Here is a 15664-nt window from a genome sequence, read left to right as displayed (position 1 = left end):
ACTGAAAGGTAGACAGACATAAGTAAGTGGTTTTGGTGGTAAAATAAATGATCGTGTATGTAGCCGGAAGATGAGGAGAAGCTCTAATGGCATCATACCTTTCTATTTCTTGAGTCATGAATCTACTCAATTTTACACTGAAATAATGAAGAGCTATCCTATGAAGCAATTCACATGCTTGAACCTATGTACATGTTTAATATGCAAAGGCTGTTTTTGTTCTAAATACAGCCTTTACAAATTTTTTTGTCAGTGGATCATTACTGAATAATCTGTAAATAGTATCAGGTCATTCAGATCGTCTTCTAGGTAGTTGGTGATGTTACTTGTAAGAAAAAAAATCATAATCTTTTATAAGAAGAGTTAAGGCTGTCAGTGTCACATTGATATTTCATTGGAAGAATAATTTTATGTTTATTAGCTCTAATACTTCACCCTGAGTTTCAGAGGACCCTATTAACTGTAGGAACCAGGGGTCCAATTGAGGTATCCAGAGGTAGCTATCCATTGACCTTTAGATGCCTGTGGGTATCTTCAGAGGCCTGGCAGATACTATACAAAACCTGTGGGAGACCTTGACTTTTCTGGAACAACAATTGGCTGCTGGGCAATTACTCTGGTGTCCACAGTGATACTACATGCTTATATTTAGCACCTGAATCACTTGCTGGGCTTCAGGATTTTTAATTGAAAATACCCTTTTAATAACTGAATATGTATTTTAGCCTTGCTTCTTCTCTTCTTTTAATTAAACTTCACTTTCATGTTTTGTGCATAGGAAGAATACAGCTTTGATAGAAAACAATGCTTTCAAGAGTTGAATGTCACCTTGGATAGCACTGATTCAACTGAAGGAGAAAACATGGGAGGTTGGTGGCCAGAGTACACTTCACCTAATGCAGGTGTGATAGCGACTAGACAGTTTATTAAAGCATGCACAGCATCTGTATTTTGTGTCTATTTTTGTTTTCAAATTCAACTAACAAGCCATTTGTGGTGTATTCTAATCTTTGTTGAATTTTTTTGGCTTTCATTTTCTTCTGTTTCATTTTGAAGCATGTGCGTGCTGGATGAACTGCCTAGTTTTGATTCAAAAGTAGGATATAAATATGGTTAAACACTGGGATTAGTTGAGCCCTGGTGTCCATCAAATATCCTATGTGGCAAGATCATATGTGTTTTTAAGTTATTAGTCTTGTTTCTGTGAATGTGTTTCCAACCTATATGACTGTATGTTGCAGAACAGAATTGTTGTATCGTTTCAGTTTTAATCTCAGAGATCTAGTTTTTTAATTTTTTTTTTTATATATCTATGACAAAGGCTGAAATTACATCTTATTGGTAAAATGGAGTAGATTCCCTTGTGGATTTGATACAGTCCAGTTTACTTTGTTTATTAATTTATTAGCTCTAATACTTCACCCTGAGTTTCAGAGGACCCTATTAACTGTAGGAACCAGGGGTCCAATTGAGGTATCCAGAGGTAGCTATCCATTGACCTTTAGATGCCTGTGGGTGTCTTCAGAGGCCTCTCTAGAATCTGATCCTACAAGTACACAATTAGCTAGTGATTAAAGCAACATAAGCCAAGTTACTGGTTGAGCCACAGTACCGGTTAGGATACTTTTGCCAAGTTCTCTAAGAGTTCTTGAGCTATGCAGGTTGATTTTAGTTTTTGAAAAGTGTAGGATACTTTCATTGTCTGCTTTTTGGATGTGCAGGACCCATTGGAAATGGTTGGGAGCTGAATGTGCCCAACATCAATGAGAATGAGAAAGTAAAGCTGAAAGCCATTTCTAGACTTCGGGAATTGTTAAGACCTTTCTTGAAATACAATTTTTCCTTTTTGACTTAAGTAGGTTTACGGACTGTAGTTGAAGAGTTGGAATTGGAAAGAAATCAACTGCAGGAACAAATTCTGTGTCTAGAAGAGCGTTGTCAGGATTTGGAAGATAGATTGCAGCTTCAAGGTAGAATGGAGGCTCTTCAGGTGAGCTTTTGCAGTTGTGTAAAATCTGTTGCAAAGAGAATTATTTAGTTCTCTGTTTATATTCATATAATCATGGCCCACAGTAAGGCAAAAATGTTAGTTTCCAGCTAGCAAAGTGTCTAAAGCCTGTTTTGTACTTTATGTTGAAAGAGAGTACACGTTCATAGTGTTTCATGCTGTCACTTAAGCCTGTCACTTTTGTTCAGCAAAAGTAGAAGTCATCACACAGAGAAACTGTGAAGCAGTTTGGAAGGAAGCTTTCTTATTTGTTGTAGGAACGTGCTGAAAGGCAACATGATTTTCATCATGCTCTGTAAAGGCCTTTATCAGAAGGTCAAGATTTTGTTGCTGCTGGCATAAATCCACCTCATGTCCCTGAAAATTCTTTTATTTATAAGTATGCATGCATACACATATATGTACACATATGTGCACACGTATATAAAATGCACCAAAAGGAAAAGTAAACAAAACATTTATTGGAAGTTATTTTTAATAGTGCTTGACTGATAAATTGTATGTGATATTCTTTAAGCCTAGTTTTCACAAAATGACACAACTGATCTCTTTCTCAAACTCCTCTGCATTGGTACATGCCTCACAGTTCTTTGTTAAATTGCATATATAAAAAATGAATTTATTATTAATATTGAGATGCAAGATGTATTAATTAATATTTGAGACTTTTGTAACAAAGCCTTTCAATACAGGTAACATTTGGTGTAGAGGAAGAAAGGCAGCTATTGAGGGCGGTACAGGTGTGTTTTGATCTTCCAAAGCGCTAGCTTATTTTCACTAGAGGTGACAAGTTTGCCATGTTTGTCCTATTTGCTGTTGATTCTATATGTGTGTTCTGCTTTTGGTTTTTGGTTGACGTTGCTGAATTTTTTTTTATGGTTTTACTTTTGAATTGGTGCAGTGAATCTGACTAGAGTAGGAGATTTATACTGTACAAAAAAACCTGGCTGTGTGAATGAAGCTTGCTTTTTCTTCTTCTTTTTCTCCACAACTGCCCATATATTATTCTAGTCTCCTGCAGGTTTTTGCATTCCTTCAAACTGAAAAAAATATGCCAAGAAAATTGCAGTTTTGGTACTGTCTTCAAACCAATGTGGAGAGTGTTTTTTCAAAGCAATAGCTTCCCCTGTTAAGATAAGTAAGCTACCTTAACACAGTATGAGTGTGTGTGTGTGTGTGTTGTTTTGGGTATACAGTTGTATTTTTGCACTGATATCTGCTCATATGCTAGAATGTGTCTCTATTACTGTGTAGAATGTAAATACCCTGAAGAGGCAGGTTTTCAGGACTCCAGTTCTCTTATGCTATTCTGGACATTTGTGAGCCATAATTCTCTTCATTGTTGTTTTGTTGCAGAATGAAAACGAACGTTTGCAAACTCAGCTTGCCCAATTACGTAACCAACAAACACGAGATGCCGAAAAGCATCAAATTCTAATCTCTGGTTTGAATGAACAGCTGAAAGGGTAAAGTAAATGTTCTTTACAACTCCATGCAGGATTAGCTTTCTTTGCTTTAAGTTTAAACATCTAGTGAGCTACGGGGAGTATAATCTATTAGAAAGCTTGAAAATCAGTTACTTGATTCCTGCTTCTGTTTGTAGTTCATATTATTTTTGGAAGTTTAAATGTAAAGTGTATAAATAATTAATTTTTTAGGAACATAGTTTGGGGTTAATAAGCCTGGAAAGCTTAAAGCAAGCTTTGTTTTCAAAACAAAATTCTCAATGCTCTAAATACATATTTTCTTGTTAGATTAAATGACAGAAATAGCTTTCTTGAAACTTCTCTTGGGGAAAGAGAACAAAAACTGTTGAGCACGACAGAAAAACTAGAGCAAATCGAAACTTTGAGGAAACTGCTTCAAGAAAAGGATCTTCTAAACAAAGAGCTTGGTGAAAAGTTCGTGCATACTGAACAAAAGGTGAGTTAAAGTTTTTTCTTAAATAGTATTTTACTTACTTCTGTTCCAGCAGTAATATTGCTGTTTTCCCTGTCTGAAAGCTTTTGCTCTTTTGCTTCAAAGCAGTTTTATTTACTTCATGTAACTGCTGTACTTCAAGTTGGGTGTAAAGATTTCTTATACCCAGCACAGAGCTCTCTCTATGTTGCTTTGGACAATTAAGTATTTTTTTGTTTTACACAAAAGTGTTTGTATTTTATTGGGCCAATAAGTAATCCTTCTGTATTAATTTCAAGGTATAAACTCCAGTGTTATGTAAGCTCAGTATTATAACTTGTGTTACATTTTAAATGTAATTTGATATATTTTATTGCGTTGACTTTATTTTTTAATACTAAGCTCAATGAAGTCTTAAAGAAATGCAGTGCATATGAAGTGGAGAACACTGAGCAGAAAACAGCCATCAATGACCTAACAGAAAAAGTTGCTACTCTGAAGGAAAAGGTAACTCATTAAAGTGAAGTAAGAGGAAAAAAAAATGTTCTGCTTTCGACATGTTGCATTTAAATGTCAGCAAAAATTTCATACACTAACCTTTTTGAATGCTAAAACAATCCTGAGATACCACATTATTATCTCATGATGATACAGTTACTCAGGTAATTTGTTCAGGGATTAAGTGAGAGAGATTTATTAGTTTAGATGATAATTCTACATGGGGAGTGTAACTTTCTTTCTCCCTCTACTATACGTTTGAAGTATTCTTGTAACATTGTTTTCTCATGTTTAGACTTTGAAACAAGATGGCGTGGTAGAATTGATGCAGCTGGATCTGGACCAGACAAATGAAGAGCTTGACAAATTGAATACAAGCCATTTAGAGGAAAGATCTCAACTTATTCAAGATCTCCAGAGACGTGAAAGAGAAATTGATAATCTTAAAGAGACACTGGCAGAAAAAGACAGGGAGATGTCTGTCCTGTCTTTGAATATGACAGAATATTCTGAACAGGTCATCATCCTGAAGCGTCAAGTACAATGCAAAGAGGAAGAAATACGAGGGATGGAAGAATCTTTATTAAAGGCTGAAAGGGAAACTCACTTGCTGAAAGAAGTACAAACAGCTGATGTAAGAGATGCAAGCGTAAAGATATCTGTCCTTTCTGAGCAGAGTAATACAATGGGATGGGAGCTAGAAAGAGTTAGAATTGAGAATGAAGCTAAAACCAAAGAAAATGAGGAATTAATAAAACAAATCAGCGAGAACAGCATTACTATTAAGGATCTCCGTTCTGAAATCAAGGCCAACAATGTCACATACCATAACAAGCTTATGGAATGCGAGTCACAGATTACTTTGCTGAAAGAACAAATTAGTAAATCGTCTGAAAAGCTACAACAAACTGAGAATAAACAAAGAAAAGAAACTGAATATTTGAAAACTCAGCTTGAGGAAAATAATACTCTGAAGGAAAAATGGAACAGTTTGCTTAAAGAGAAAGAGAGTAAGGAACAGACACTTGAAAATGAGTTAAAAACAATTGAAGATTCATATAACAAGCTAGTTTTGGAAGATGCTAGAAAAGATGAAGAATTGGCTAAGTTATCTAGACAGCTTACAGAACATACTGAGCATCAGAAAACAATTAAAAAAGATTTACAAGAGAAACAAGAGATAATTGTTTCATTAAAGCAGAAGCTTGGGCTTTTGGAGCAGGAAAATGAAGAGACTAAGTTTAAATTAATTGGAGATCTGAAAGCCAAAGAGACATGTTGCAAAGAACTTAATAACCAATTAAGTGAAATACACAAACAAATTAACAAGCTGGAAATGGCGACACAAGAAAAAGCTTCAGCTAATAAGCAATTACAGGCAGATCTTGAGGGGAAAGAAGAAAAATTGGCAGAGGAAATAAAAGCAAATGAAGATCTGAAAAAAAGTATAAATATGATGGAAAAAGAGAAACAACAGCTAATCAGTGAAAATGAGAGTTTGTCCAAACTACTGGATATAAAAGAGAGTGAACTGTTAGAGAAAATCCAGGCTGTGGCAGAAATAGAGAATAAGTTATCTGTTAGCACTGCTGAATACCAAAAAACTCTTTCAGTACTAAGTTATGATAAAGACACACTGGTAAAAGAAATTGAACAACTTTCAATACTTGCCGAGCAAAAAGAAAATTCAGTTGCAGAACAGCTGCAGAAGAAAACAAAGGAGTGTAATGTGCTAGCCGATCAGTTGTTTGAAAGCAAGGAACAGACGCAACAGTTGCATGAACAAATGCAATCACTCCTCATTCAGCTGAAGGATACTAGAGACAAAGAAATAAATAAAGAAGAAATGTTAAATAATAAGTTATCTGAATGCAGTACCCTAATGCAAGAGCTCAGCCGTAGTGAGGAAAATAATTTACTACTGGAGAAACAAATTCAAAGTATAACTTTGGATTTTGAAGCTAAGAACAGGTCTCTAGAAGAAAAAATCCTTCAGAATGATTCACTGCATAAAGAAATGGAAGAGAGTAAACTTAATATTTTAGAGTTGCAGGATGAGATTAAAAATCTTAAAGATCAAAAAACAAAGTTGTCTCAGTGCATAGAAGAAAGAGACTTGACTGTAAAAAGTCAAGGTTCAGAACTTGAGATGTTTCATAAGCAAGTTTCTGAAAAAATGGAAGAAAGCACAGTGTTAAAAAATCAGTTACAGTTACTAAGCAAAGAAGTGGATGTGCTTAAGTATGAAAAGGAGGACCTTTCAAGTTTATTGAGTGAGAAGTCCCATGAATGTGAAGTTCTTCAGTCACAGCTGGTACAGCACCAGTCTGAAATTATTTCAGCAAGGCAGCAAGTGCATACAACAACTCTAGAAAATGAAAAATTGAAAGTAGACATTGAAACAGTTAATGCTACGGTAACAAAAAAGTCAGATGAAATAGCTGCTTTAAGTTCACACTTGTCCCAACAAAGTCATAATATTTTAGCTTTGAAGGACCAAATTGATGGCCTAATAATTGAAAAAGAAAAGTTAAAAGCTGTCCTTGAAGAAAAAGAAACTCTCCTTTCTTTAAAGGAGGTTTTGATTCAGCAAATGAAAGATAGTAAAATGACAGGAGAGCTGCAATATTTGCAAGTTGTTTCAGATCTGCAAAACCAAATACAAGCCCTGGGGTTTGAAACCAGTCAGCTTAGACAAGCAATGCAGGAGAAAGAAAATGAATTTAAGAAGCAAGCCCAAGATTTAAAGTTATTTAAAGATAAATCTGAAGAGTCTGATGTGCTCAGGGTTCAACTGTCTGAGAATATGGAGGTTATTTCTGACCTTCAGTATCAGCTTCGAAATGTGACAGAAAAAACAGCCCAATTGAATGATTCAATTATACAGAAGGATGAATCTTTAAAACAAAAGTTAGATGAATATGTCAGTTTGAAAGCACACCTTTCTGAAATACAGGCATCTTCTGTTATGCAGCAGAAACAGTTAGAGCTTTTAACCTCTGAAGCAGAACAATTAAAAGTGCTTGTTTCAGAAAAGGAGTTGACTGTCAGTAATATTTCATTATTCAGTGAGAAGTTAAAGATGCAACTTCAGGAAAAAGAGAATGAATGTGAGGTCTTAAAGAAACAGGTTGTGGAGCTGGAGGAAGTGAAAATGAATCTACAAAAAGAAATACAAGATCAAAAAAGTGCAGTAATTGAGATCAGCCAGTCCTTATTAGAAAAGGAATCTTCACTTATGGAAAATAAAAGTCTCCTCAAAACTCTAAATGAGAAAGCAAGCAAAGATGAAGAGAAAATAGATTCAATTTCTCAGCTTCAGAGTCAGATACATGAGCTAACACAACAACTACAAAAATCAAAAGAACTAGTCCATGAGAAAGAAGATGCCTTTTTATGTCTTCAGGAAAAAATTGCAGCACAGTATGAACTAAGAACTGAACTTAATGCAGCTCTTAGTGAAAAGGAAGAGATTATTACTGGACTACTTAATTCTTTAAAGGAAAAAGATACCAGTATACAATTGGCAGATAGCAACATTAGTATTCTTTCTAGTGAGACTGAGGTTCTCAGAGAAGAATTAGAGAAAAGTGGTGTAGCCATGAAAAACCTTACTAAGGAATTTCAGGAAAAGAATAAAAACTTTGATATCAATCAGAAGAAAATTGATTCTTTGACAGTTGAACTTGATTATATAAAAAATGAGCACCAAAAAGCACTAGACCAAATAACTACATGGAAACAAGATTTACAGCAAAAAGAATTAGCTGTGGAGTCTCTGCATGTGAAGTGCACTGAACAGGCTGAAAATATAGAACATTTAAAGTTAGAGTTGAACAATGTAAATTCCAAATCATCTCAAGACTGCCATGACAAGGCACTTCTAATAGCTAGTCTGCAGCACCAGTTAGAGTCTTTAGAGAAAGAAAAAAATCTATTACAAGAAGATGCTGACAAACTGACAGTTGAAAACACACAACTCATTGCATCGGAAGATCATTTACAAAAGAAATTGGAAAAGCTCCAAGAAATTAATGAAAAACTAGAAACGAGTGAGAGTTATTCAAGAATGCAGATAGATGCTGTCAAACTGCAGATGAAGACAGAAAAAGAGAAGTTACAGATGCAGGTTAGTGTGAAGGGTGAAGAACTCTCTAAATTAGAACTTAAATTTGAAGCTCTAGAACAAAGTCTGCTTGAGTCAGAAAACAAATGGGTGACAGATCTTGACAGGGCAACTTTGCAAAATAATAGTCTTACTGAGCAATTGAGCAGTTTAGAAAGTGAAATGAAATCAAAGGATAGCAAAATTGAGTCTTTACAGCAAGAGCTGGATCTTATAAAAAAGGAATTAACTCAAAGCTTATCTGCATTATTTAGTAGTAGGCTTTTATGTACAGAAAAGAATGCACAGACTTCAGATTCCACACAGCAGCTAACTGATACTAAAATTCAGTTGGAAAATTTCTCCACCCTGATAACCACTATTCTGAGCAAAGAAACAGAAGGAGAACAATTGCAACTGATTCTTTTAGAAAAACAGAAAGAAATGGATGTCATAAAAAATGAATTAAAAAATATGTGGTCACTTGAAAAACAGAAGGATTTGCTGCAGAATGATATCGAAAAGATCAAGTGTACCTACAAATCTGAAATTGAATGTCTATCAAAAGAAGTAGTCACTGTTAAGGAAACATTATGTAAACAACAGTCTCTTTTGCAAGAAAGAGAAGAATCATTTGCAGAAATGAATAAACAGGTTGAATTTCTTCAGGAGAAGATAGATAAATCAGAAGAAATAGTTAGAACCAGCCAAGAAAAATTGAATGTTGAAGGTAAAAAAGTAGCAAGTCTCCTAGAAGAAATGGGGAAAAAAGACCAACTCATAGAAAACTTAAATTCCCGGGTAAATCAGCAAAAGGATTTAATTTTTGCTCTAAGTCAGCAAGTGAAAGAAAAGGACTGTTCTGTTACCGAGGTCATGGAATCATTGTCTAATGAAATGCTGAAATTTTCTGAAGAGAGAAATATATTAAATGCCAAATTGCATGATCTTGAAGCTGTTCATAATAGGTCTGTAGGAGACCTAAATCGAGTATTGCAGGAACTTGAGCATTGTAAGAAAGAACTGGAGCATAGTCAGGTTACGTTAAGCAGTAGAGAAGCTGTGTTTAAAGATGTAATGAATGAAAAAGAGGAGATGCAGTTTAATCTTGAGAAAATTGGCAAGGAAAAAGAGAACCTGAAAAAGAAACTTCAAGTAGCGTTGATAATGAGAAAAGATCTAATGCAAAAAGTTGGAAAGCTAGAAAAGAGTGGACAGGAAGAAATAGAAAAAGAGCAAAAAAAAACAGAGGAGTTGTTGAAGAAGGTTAATGAATTAACAGACAAGCTAAAATTTGCTGAAGTGCAAAATAAAGATTTTGAGTCTCATCTTGGAACTTTGAAGCAACAACTTTTAGAAAAAGATGCCAAAATAAGTAATCTGAATGAAATTTTGTCTTCAAAAGCCTCCTGTTTAGAGGAACTTCAGGGCAGTGTTGCAGAACTAAGTGATGTCATTGCTGAAAAACAAAATATATGTGAGCAGAACCTCAAATCTTTAGAGGAAAAAGACTGTATGCTTGCTCATATGCAATCTGTGCTGGATGAAAGGGCAAGTGCATATGAAGAGGAACGTTCTGAACTTTTGCTGGCTCTTGAAAATGCTAAGTTTGAAATTATAAAGAAGGAAGAATTGTTGAAAAATTCTAGTTCTGACAAGGCTGATGTAAATGCCGGAGACAGGAAGAAGTCTCTGGACCATAGCAATGAAATTAATGTAATGAATCAATTAGAAAAAGAAAAAGAAGCCTTACAGAGAGAACTTCTGGTCAGCAAAGAAGATACAAAAAAAATTCAGAAAGAAAGGGAAGAACACACTAAACTTGCAGATTTTAATGAACAGAAGAAACAGCTTGAGCATCTCAAACAGGAATACAAAGCACTCTGGAAAGTTCTTCAAAGGAAATGTAAAGAATTTGACTTTAATCAGTTACAAAAGTGTCCTCCAGAGGAAGAGCTGGCTTCATGTGAGGCAGAGCTGGAAGAAGAGGAAACTGACCTAAGCAATTTGGAATCAAACAAACCAAGAAGTAAGGTTCAGGATGCATCCTTAAAAGAGTCAGAAAACTTAATAATTTTAATGGCAAGTAAAGATATTGAGTTAGAAGAACTAAGATGTAATTATGCAAAACTTCAGGAAGAAACAGAAATGTTAAAGAAAGAGTTGAGAAAGGTATCGGTTGAATCTGGTGACAGAAGAGAAGAAACGGTCAACTTCAACTCTGTGAGACAGCAGGAGCAGTACCAGGAGCACCGTAAAGGCAGCATGTTGGAGGAGGTAAGTCAGCTACAGAAAAAGCTGAAAACATGTGAGACTGAAGCTATAGACATGAAGACAGAACTTGAACTTGTGAATAATGAAAAAGAAGCACTTATTAAAAAGAATGAAGAGGATTACAAGATGAGCCAGGAGAAACTGGAAAGGCTGAGAAAGGAAGCTAAGAAGGAGGTTGCAGAAAAGAATGAGGAAATAGAGGCATTGCATTGTTCGTTTGTGGATTTCAAAGATAAGCTTGATCAGGAAAAGGAAGCATTGAAAGAAGTTATAAAGGAAGGCCAAGAAGAAGCCCACCATTACAAAACAGCATTTGAAGAAATGAAGAGTGAGAAAGAGGAAATTATCAGTCATTTAGAAAAGTCCAATTTGGAGCTAATTAATATGAAAAGGGAGGTAAAACATTTCAGTGAAGAAAACAAAAAACTATTGACAGAGCTACGGACGCTACGTGAAAAGGCTGAGATGAGCAGTCCTGTGCTATCATGCAAAGAATTTAAGGAAGAAAATGATACTGAAAAGGAATTGGGACAGTTTTGTTCAGAAGTTAATTTGCTTCAAGGAAAGTTACAGGATAAAGGTACCTGTTTTCAGCTCTCAGAGACTGATTACTCCGGAAAAACTAAACTAAAAGAAGCAACAGCATATGAAATCCAGAAACAAATGCAAATGGTTGAAGAGCCCCTGGTAAAACCTGCAAGTGTAAATGACTCCAAACCACAAGATCAAAGAACTACAGCAGAAGAAAAGTCCAGAGAGCACCTTCAGAGAAAGTTACAAGCAGCTTTAATATCGCGTAAGGAAGCCTTGAGAGAAAACAAACGTCTAAAAGACCAGATTGATAAACTGCTTTTGGAAAGAGAAGAACTGGTGAACAAGACAGGTACTCTTGAACATTTGGTGTCAGAGCTTGGTAGAGAAAAACAAAGTTCAAATGCTGTTTCTCCATTGTATGAAGAGGACAGCCTTGTTTCTGAAAATGCTAGACTTTTGACTGAAAATGAAAACCTAACTGCTGCGTGTGAAAGTCTTAAATCTACCATGGAGACTATAGTTCAGGAAAAAGAGGCCTTTTCTTTCCAGCTGAATACTTTAAAAGATTCTCAGACAGTTGAATTAACAGGATGGAGGGCTAAACATAATGAATTAAAGCAAGAGTATGAATCACTTCTTCAGGCATATGAGAATATCAGTAGTAAAATAGCAGATATGAGGCAAGTTATTGACCTCACTAGAAAAGAGAAGCAAGAGGCTATTCAAAGACTCAGAGAAGGAGAATCTGAGAAGGAGGCACTTAAGGAGCATTTTCAAAAGCTCGTTGATGAAAATGAAGTTATAAAGAACCAACTGAAACAACTCAGTGAATCCAAAAAATTGGAAGTTGATGAATTACAGAGTAAAGCAAAAAGGCAAATACGAGAGCAAGAGGCAAGGATGGAAGAACATCAGGATCGTCTTCATGAACTCACTCATCAGAATCATCAGCTAATGGAGGAAAATGAGCAGCTGAAACAAACTTCTGAAAATTTAAAGCAGGCTTTAGAGAAAATTCAGAGTGAAAATGACATCCTTCATAATGACATCACTGTAACTAAAGCAACTTTGGGAGACCTCCAAGTTCAAATGGAGTTGTACCAAAATGATATGCAATCTAAAATCAGTGATGCATTATATGAGAATGAATCATTATTAAAGGACATTAATATGTTAAAGGATAAACTTTTTGAAAAAGAACAAGATGTGCTTGTCCTAGAACAAGGAAGAAAATTAATTTCAGAAAAATTAAAAAAAACTGAAAAATCTTTGGATCATAAAAATAATTGTTTCACAAAGCTAGACACAGAATGTGAAAGTCTTACACAAGAAATTGTTAGTCTGAATGAAAAAGTTAAGATTTTAGAGGATGATAAATGTCTGTTACAGGAGGAATTAGAAAATGTACAAGAAAGTTCTTACAAAGTAAAGAATGAGAGAGAATTTCTTGAGACAGAATTGCTGAACCATGTTAAAAAGGTTGATTATCTTACTGATAGAATGAAATCAGCACAGGTGCAGAATAACTTACTATTACAGCAACTGGAAGAATTAAAGGCAGAAAAATGTAACATGATTAGAGAAAAAGAACAGCAGTTGCATCTTGTAAAAGTGTTTGAGGAGAAAGTGAAATGTGCTCAGAGAGATAATAGTGGAACTAAAACCAAAACAAAAGAATTACAGGAACTCTTAAAGGAGAAACAGCAGGAAATCAACCATTTGCAAAAAGATTCAATAAAGCTCCAGGAGCTGATCCTGGACTTGGAAAGATCTGTGAAACTATCACAGTCAAAAAGTGAAAAATTTGAAAAGGACTTAAGTAATACATCAGAAAAGCTTGCCAAATCAAATGAAGAAATATATCATCTCAATGAAAAGCTTTCTTCACAGGTGAACTTGTTGGATAAGTCAAAGAATGAACTGGACAGGCTTACAGCTGAGAATCTAAATTGGAGAAAAGAACTTAAGAAGAAAGAAGACCAACTACAAATCCAAAAGAGAGAATATGAGAGAGACTTGGAACGTAATCTTCAACAACTAAAATCAGTTCACAAAAGAGAATGGTTGAACCTAGAGGAAAGACACAGTGCCCTTCAGCGAGAAAAAGATCGGGCAGTCAGTGAGATTCGTGAATTGCAAGAGGAAGTAAGCAGTAAGGACTCACAAAACAGGAAACTTCAAGCAGATTTGAATGCAACTTTGGCCCGATTAGCTGCTTTTACAAAGTGTATGTCTTCTCTTCAGAATGACCGGGACAGGGTAATCAGTGAAATGAAAAACTGGGAAATACAGTTCAAGGAGACCATTCAAAGTAAAGAGAAACAGATAGAAGACAGTAATAAAAAAATCTTGTCTTTACAAGATGAATTGAAAGACAAAATGGCTGAAATTCAAGAACTGAATATCAAATATTCTGTGGCAGAGGAAACAAAGGATGAACTGTATCTGAGGCAAAAATCTGTTGATACACAGCGCTATGAAGAGCTCTGCCGAATAAAGGAAGAAAATGTGCTTTTTCTCAACAGGCAGCAAGAGTTGGAGAGTGTTCTTCAGTCAAAAGAAGCAGCTTTTCAAGCACTCCTTAAAGAAAATAATTCTCTTAATGACCTCATAGAGAACAGTAAAAGTGCAGAAAAAGAGATAAAAGCACTGGAAAGTAATTTTACTAGGAAAGAACAAGAATTGCAACAACTTCTAGCTGAAAAGGAGAAGACTCATACTGAATTGGAAAAGCAAATTGCCATTTCTGAACAAATGAAGATAATGTTAAATAATAAAGATAAAGAAATTTCCCTACTCATTTCTTCAAAAGATGATGAAATTTCTGACTACCTGATTCAGGTACAGACTCAACATAGAGAACAGATCAAAGAATATGAACTTCAGTTACAGGCCTTGCAGATAGAGAGACAACAATGTGAGGAGTCCTGTCAGAGGATGGAAAATGAACTGAGAAGTCTCCAGATGAAAGCAGACAGAGCAGGTCAAGATAAAGCTGCAATTGCCAGTGAAATAGATGCCTTTAAAAAATCAATGTCATCTCTTCAGAATGACAGAGATGATCTTTTTTCTAAATACAAAGAGCTGGAACATCTTCACCAAAATGTTTTAAATCAGAGAGACAGTCTCATAATTGGCAATGAAAGTGAAAACAGCGCTCTGAAACAAGAACTAAGGATGCTTCTCAATCAGATAGATGATCTTCATTCTGAAAATGCAATGTTAAGTGCACAGCTAATAAAGTATAGGGAAGATCTTAACCAAATTTTATCTTTGAAAGATCATCAGCTGAAAGACTCACTTAAGCAAAAATTGGATTCTATTAAAAACCTTGAACAAGAAAAATACAATCTTCAAAAACAAATAAAAGAAATGCAACTGACCAGTGAACTGCAGAAGGATACTGCTATATCTTTGGAACATGAGAATAAAAAATTAATATCTAAAGTAAACGATTTAGAATCTTTAATTGCATCATTAAACAAAGAGAAGCTTGTTTCTGAATCTGGAGAGAAACTGCTATCTAGTGACAGTGTTCAGAAAAAGGAATGTGTATCCAATGAACAATGTGAAGAAAAACTTCAGAAGAGGATTCAGGAAGTCCAGAAATCAGTAAGCAAAAATAATAATGGTGCAGATGAGAAATACAATAAGACCGTGTTGACATATGAACACAGCACTGAAGCTGATGCTTCTGCACAGAAGATGATATTAGAAATTCAATTTCAGAATAGAGAACTAAGATCCCAAAATGAGGCCTTTGGGAAAGCAGTGACTGCTCTGCAAAATGATAGAGATAGGATAATAGAGGACTTCAAGGTACTTCAAAGCAAATATGCATCTGAACTCAAATCTGAAAAAAAGAAGGGAGATGAACTTAAAGCCGAATTGGACAACTTTAAATTGCAGCTCGTCAGTGTACTCAAAGAAAATGCTCATCTGAATCAGGTGCTTTTTGATGCTGCAAATAAGGTCACACTTGATCAAATTGCTGAAGAAATTGGAAATCTGTGTAAGACATTAGCCGGCCGTGAGTTGGAGATTAGCAGGCTCTCATCTGAGCATGGGAATTTCGTTCACCAGATTGAAGCATTTTCCAAGGCTATGGCCAGTCTTCAGGATGACCGAGACAAATTGCTGCAGGAACTCAGCAAACAGAAGCTAGCTTCTGAAACTAAACAGGGCACGGCTTCATTTGCCACTGCTTACAACAGCATCAATGAGATAAATTCTCTTAAAAGTACTTTGGATACACCTCAGATCGATAGGGGAAGATTGGTAAGTTTTAATTAGGTACATTGCTTTGTAGGTTTTTTTTGTAAAAATGCAGAGAATGCTTAGAGATA

At 35.3% G+C, this 15664-nt stretch overlaps 1 protein-coding gene across 1 annotated transcript in view; it reads left to right on the top strand.

Annotated features, from left to right (window-relative positions):
• LOC106498134 (golgin subfamily B member 1-like) overlaps nucleotides 1–15664 on the top strand; it is a 47153-nt gene that overhangs the window by 20141 nt on the left and 11348 nt on the right. Inside the window, exons 16-22 of the mRNA XM_067296279.1 lie at nucleotides 779–902; nucleotides 1860–1990; nucleotides 2701–2748; nucleotides 3365–3474; nucleotides 3763–3931; nucleotides 4310–4414; nucleotides 4701–15596. Coding sequence (XP_067152380.1) covers nucleotides 779–902; nucleotides 1860–1990; nucleotides 2701–2748; nucleotides 3365–3474; nucleotides 3763–3931; nucleotides 4310–4414; nucleotides 4701–15596 — 11583 coding nt within the window. The remainder of the gene's footprint in view (nucleotides 1–778; nucleotides 903–1859; nucleotides 1991–2700; nucleotides 2749–3364; nucleotides 3475–3762; nucleotides 3932–4309; nucleotides 4415–4700; nucleotides 15597–15664) is intronic.

The sequence above is a fragment of the Apteryx mantelli genome, chromosome 4 (genome assembly GCF_036417845.1).
Source record: "Apteryx mantelli isolate bAptMan1 chromosome 4, bAptMan1.hap1, whole genome shotgun sequence".
Lineage (NCBI taxonomy): Eukaryota > Metazoa > Chordata > Aves > Apterygiformes > Apterygidae > Apteryx > Apteryx mantelli.
Note: the sequence above shows the minus strand (reverse complement) of the source record. Positions and strands in the feature narration are given on the sequence as shown.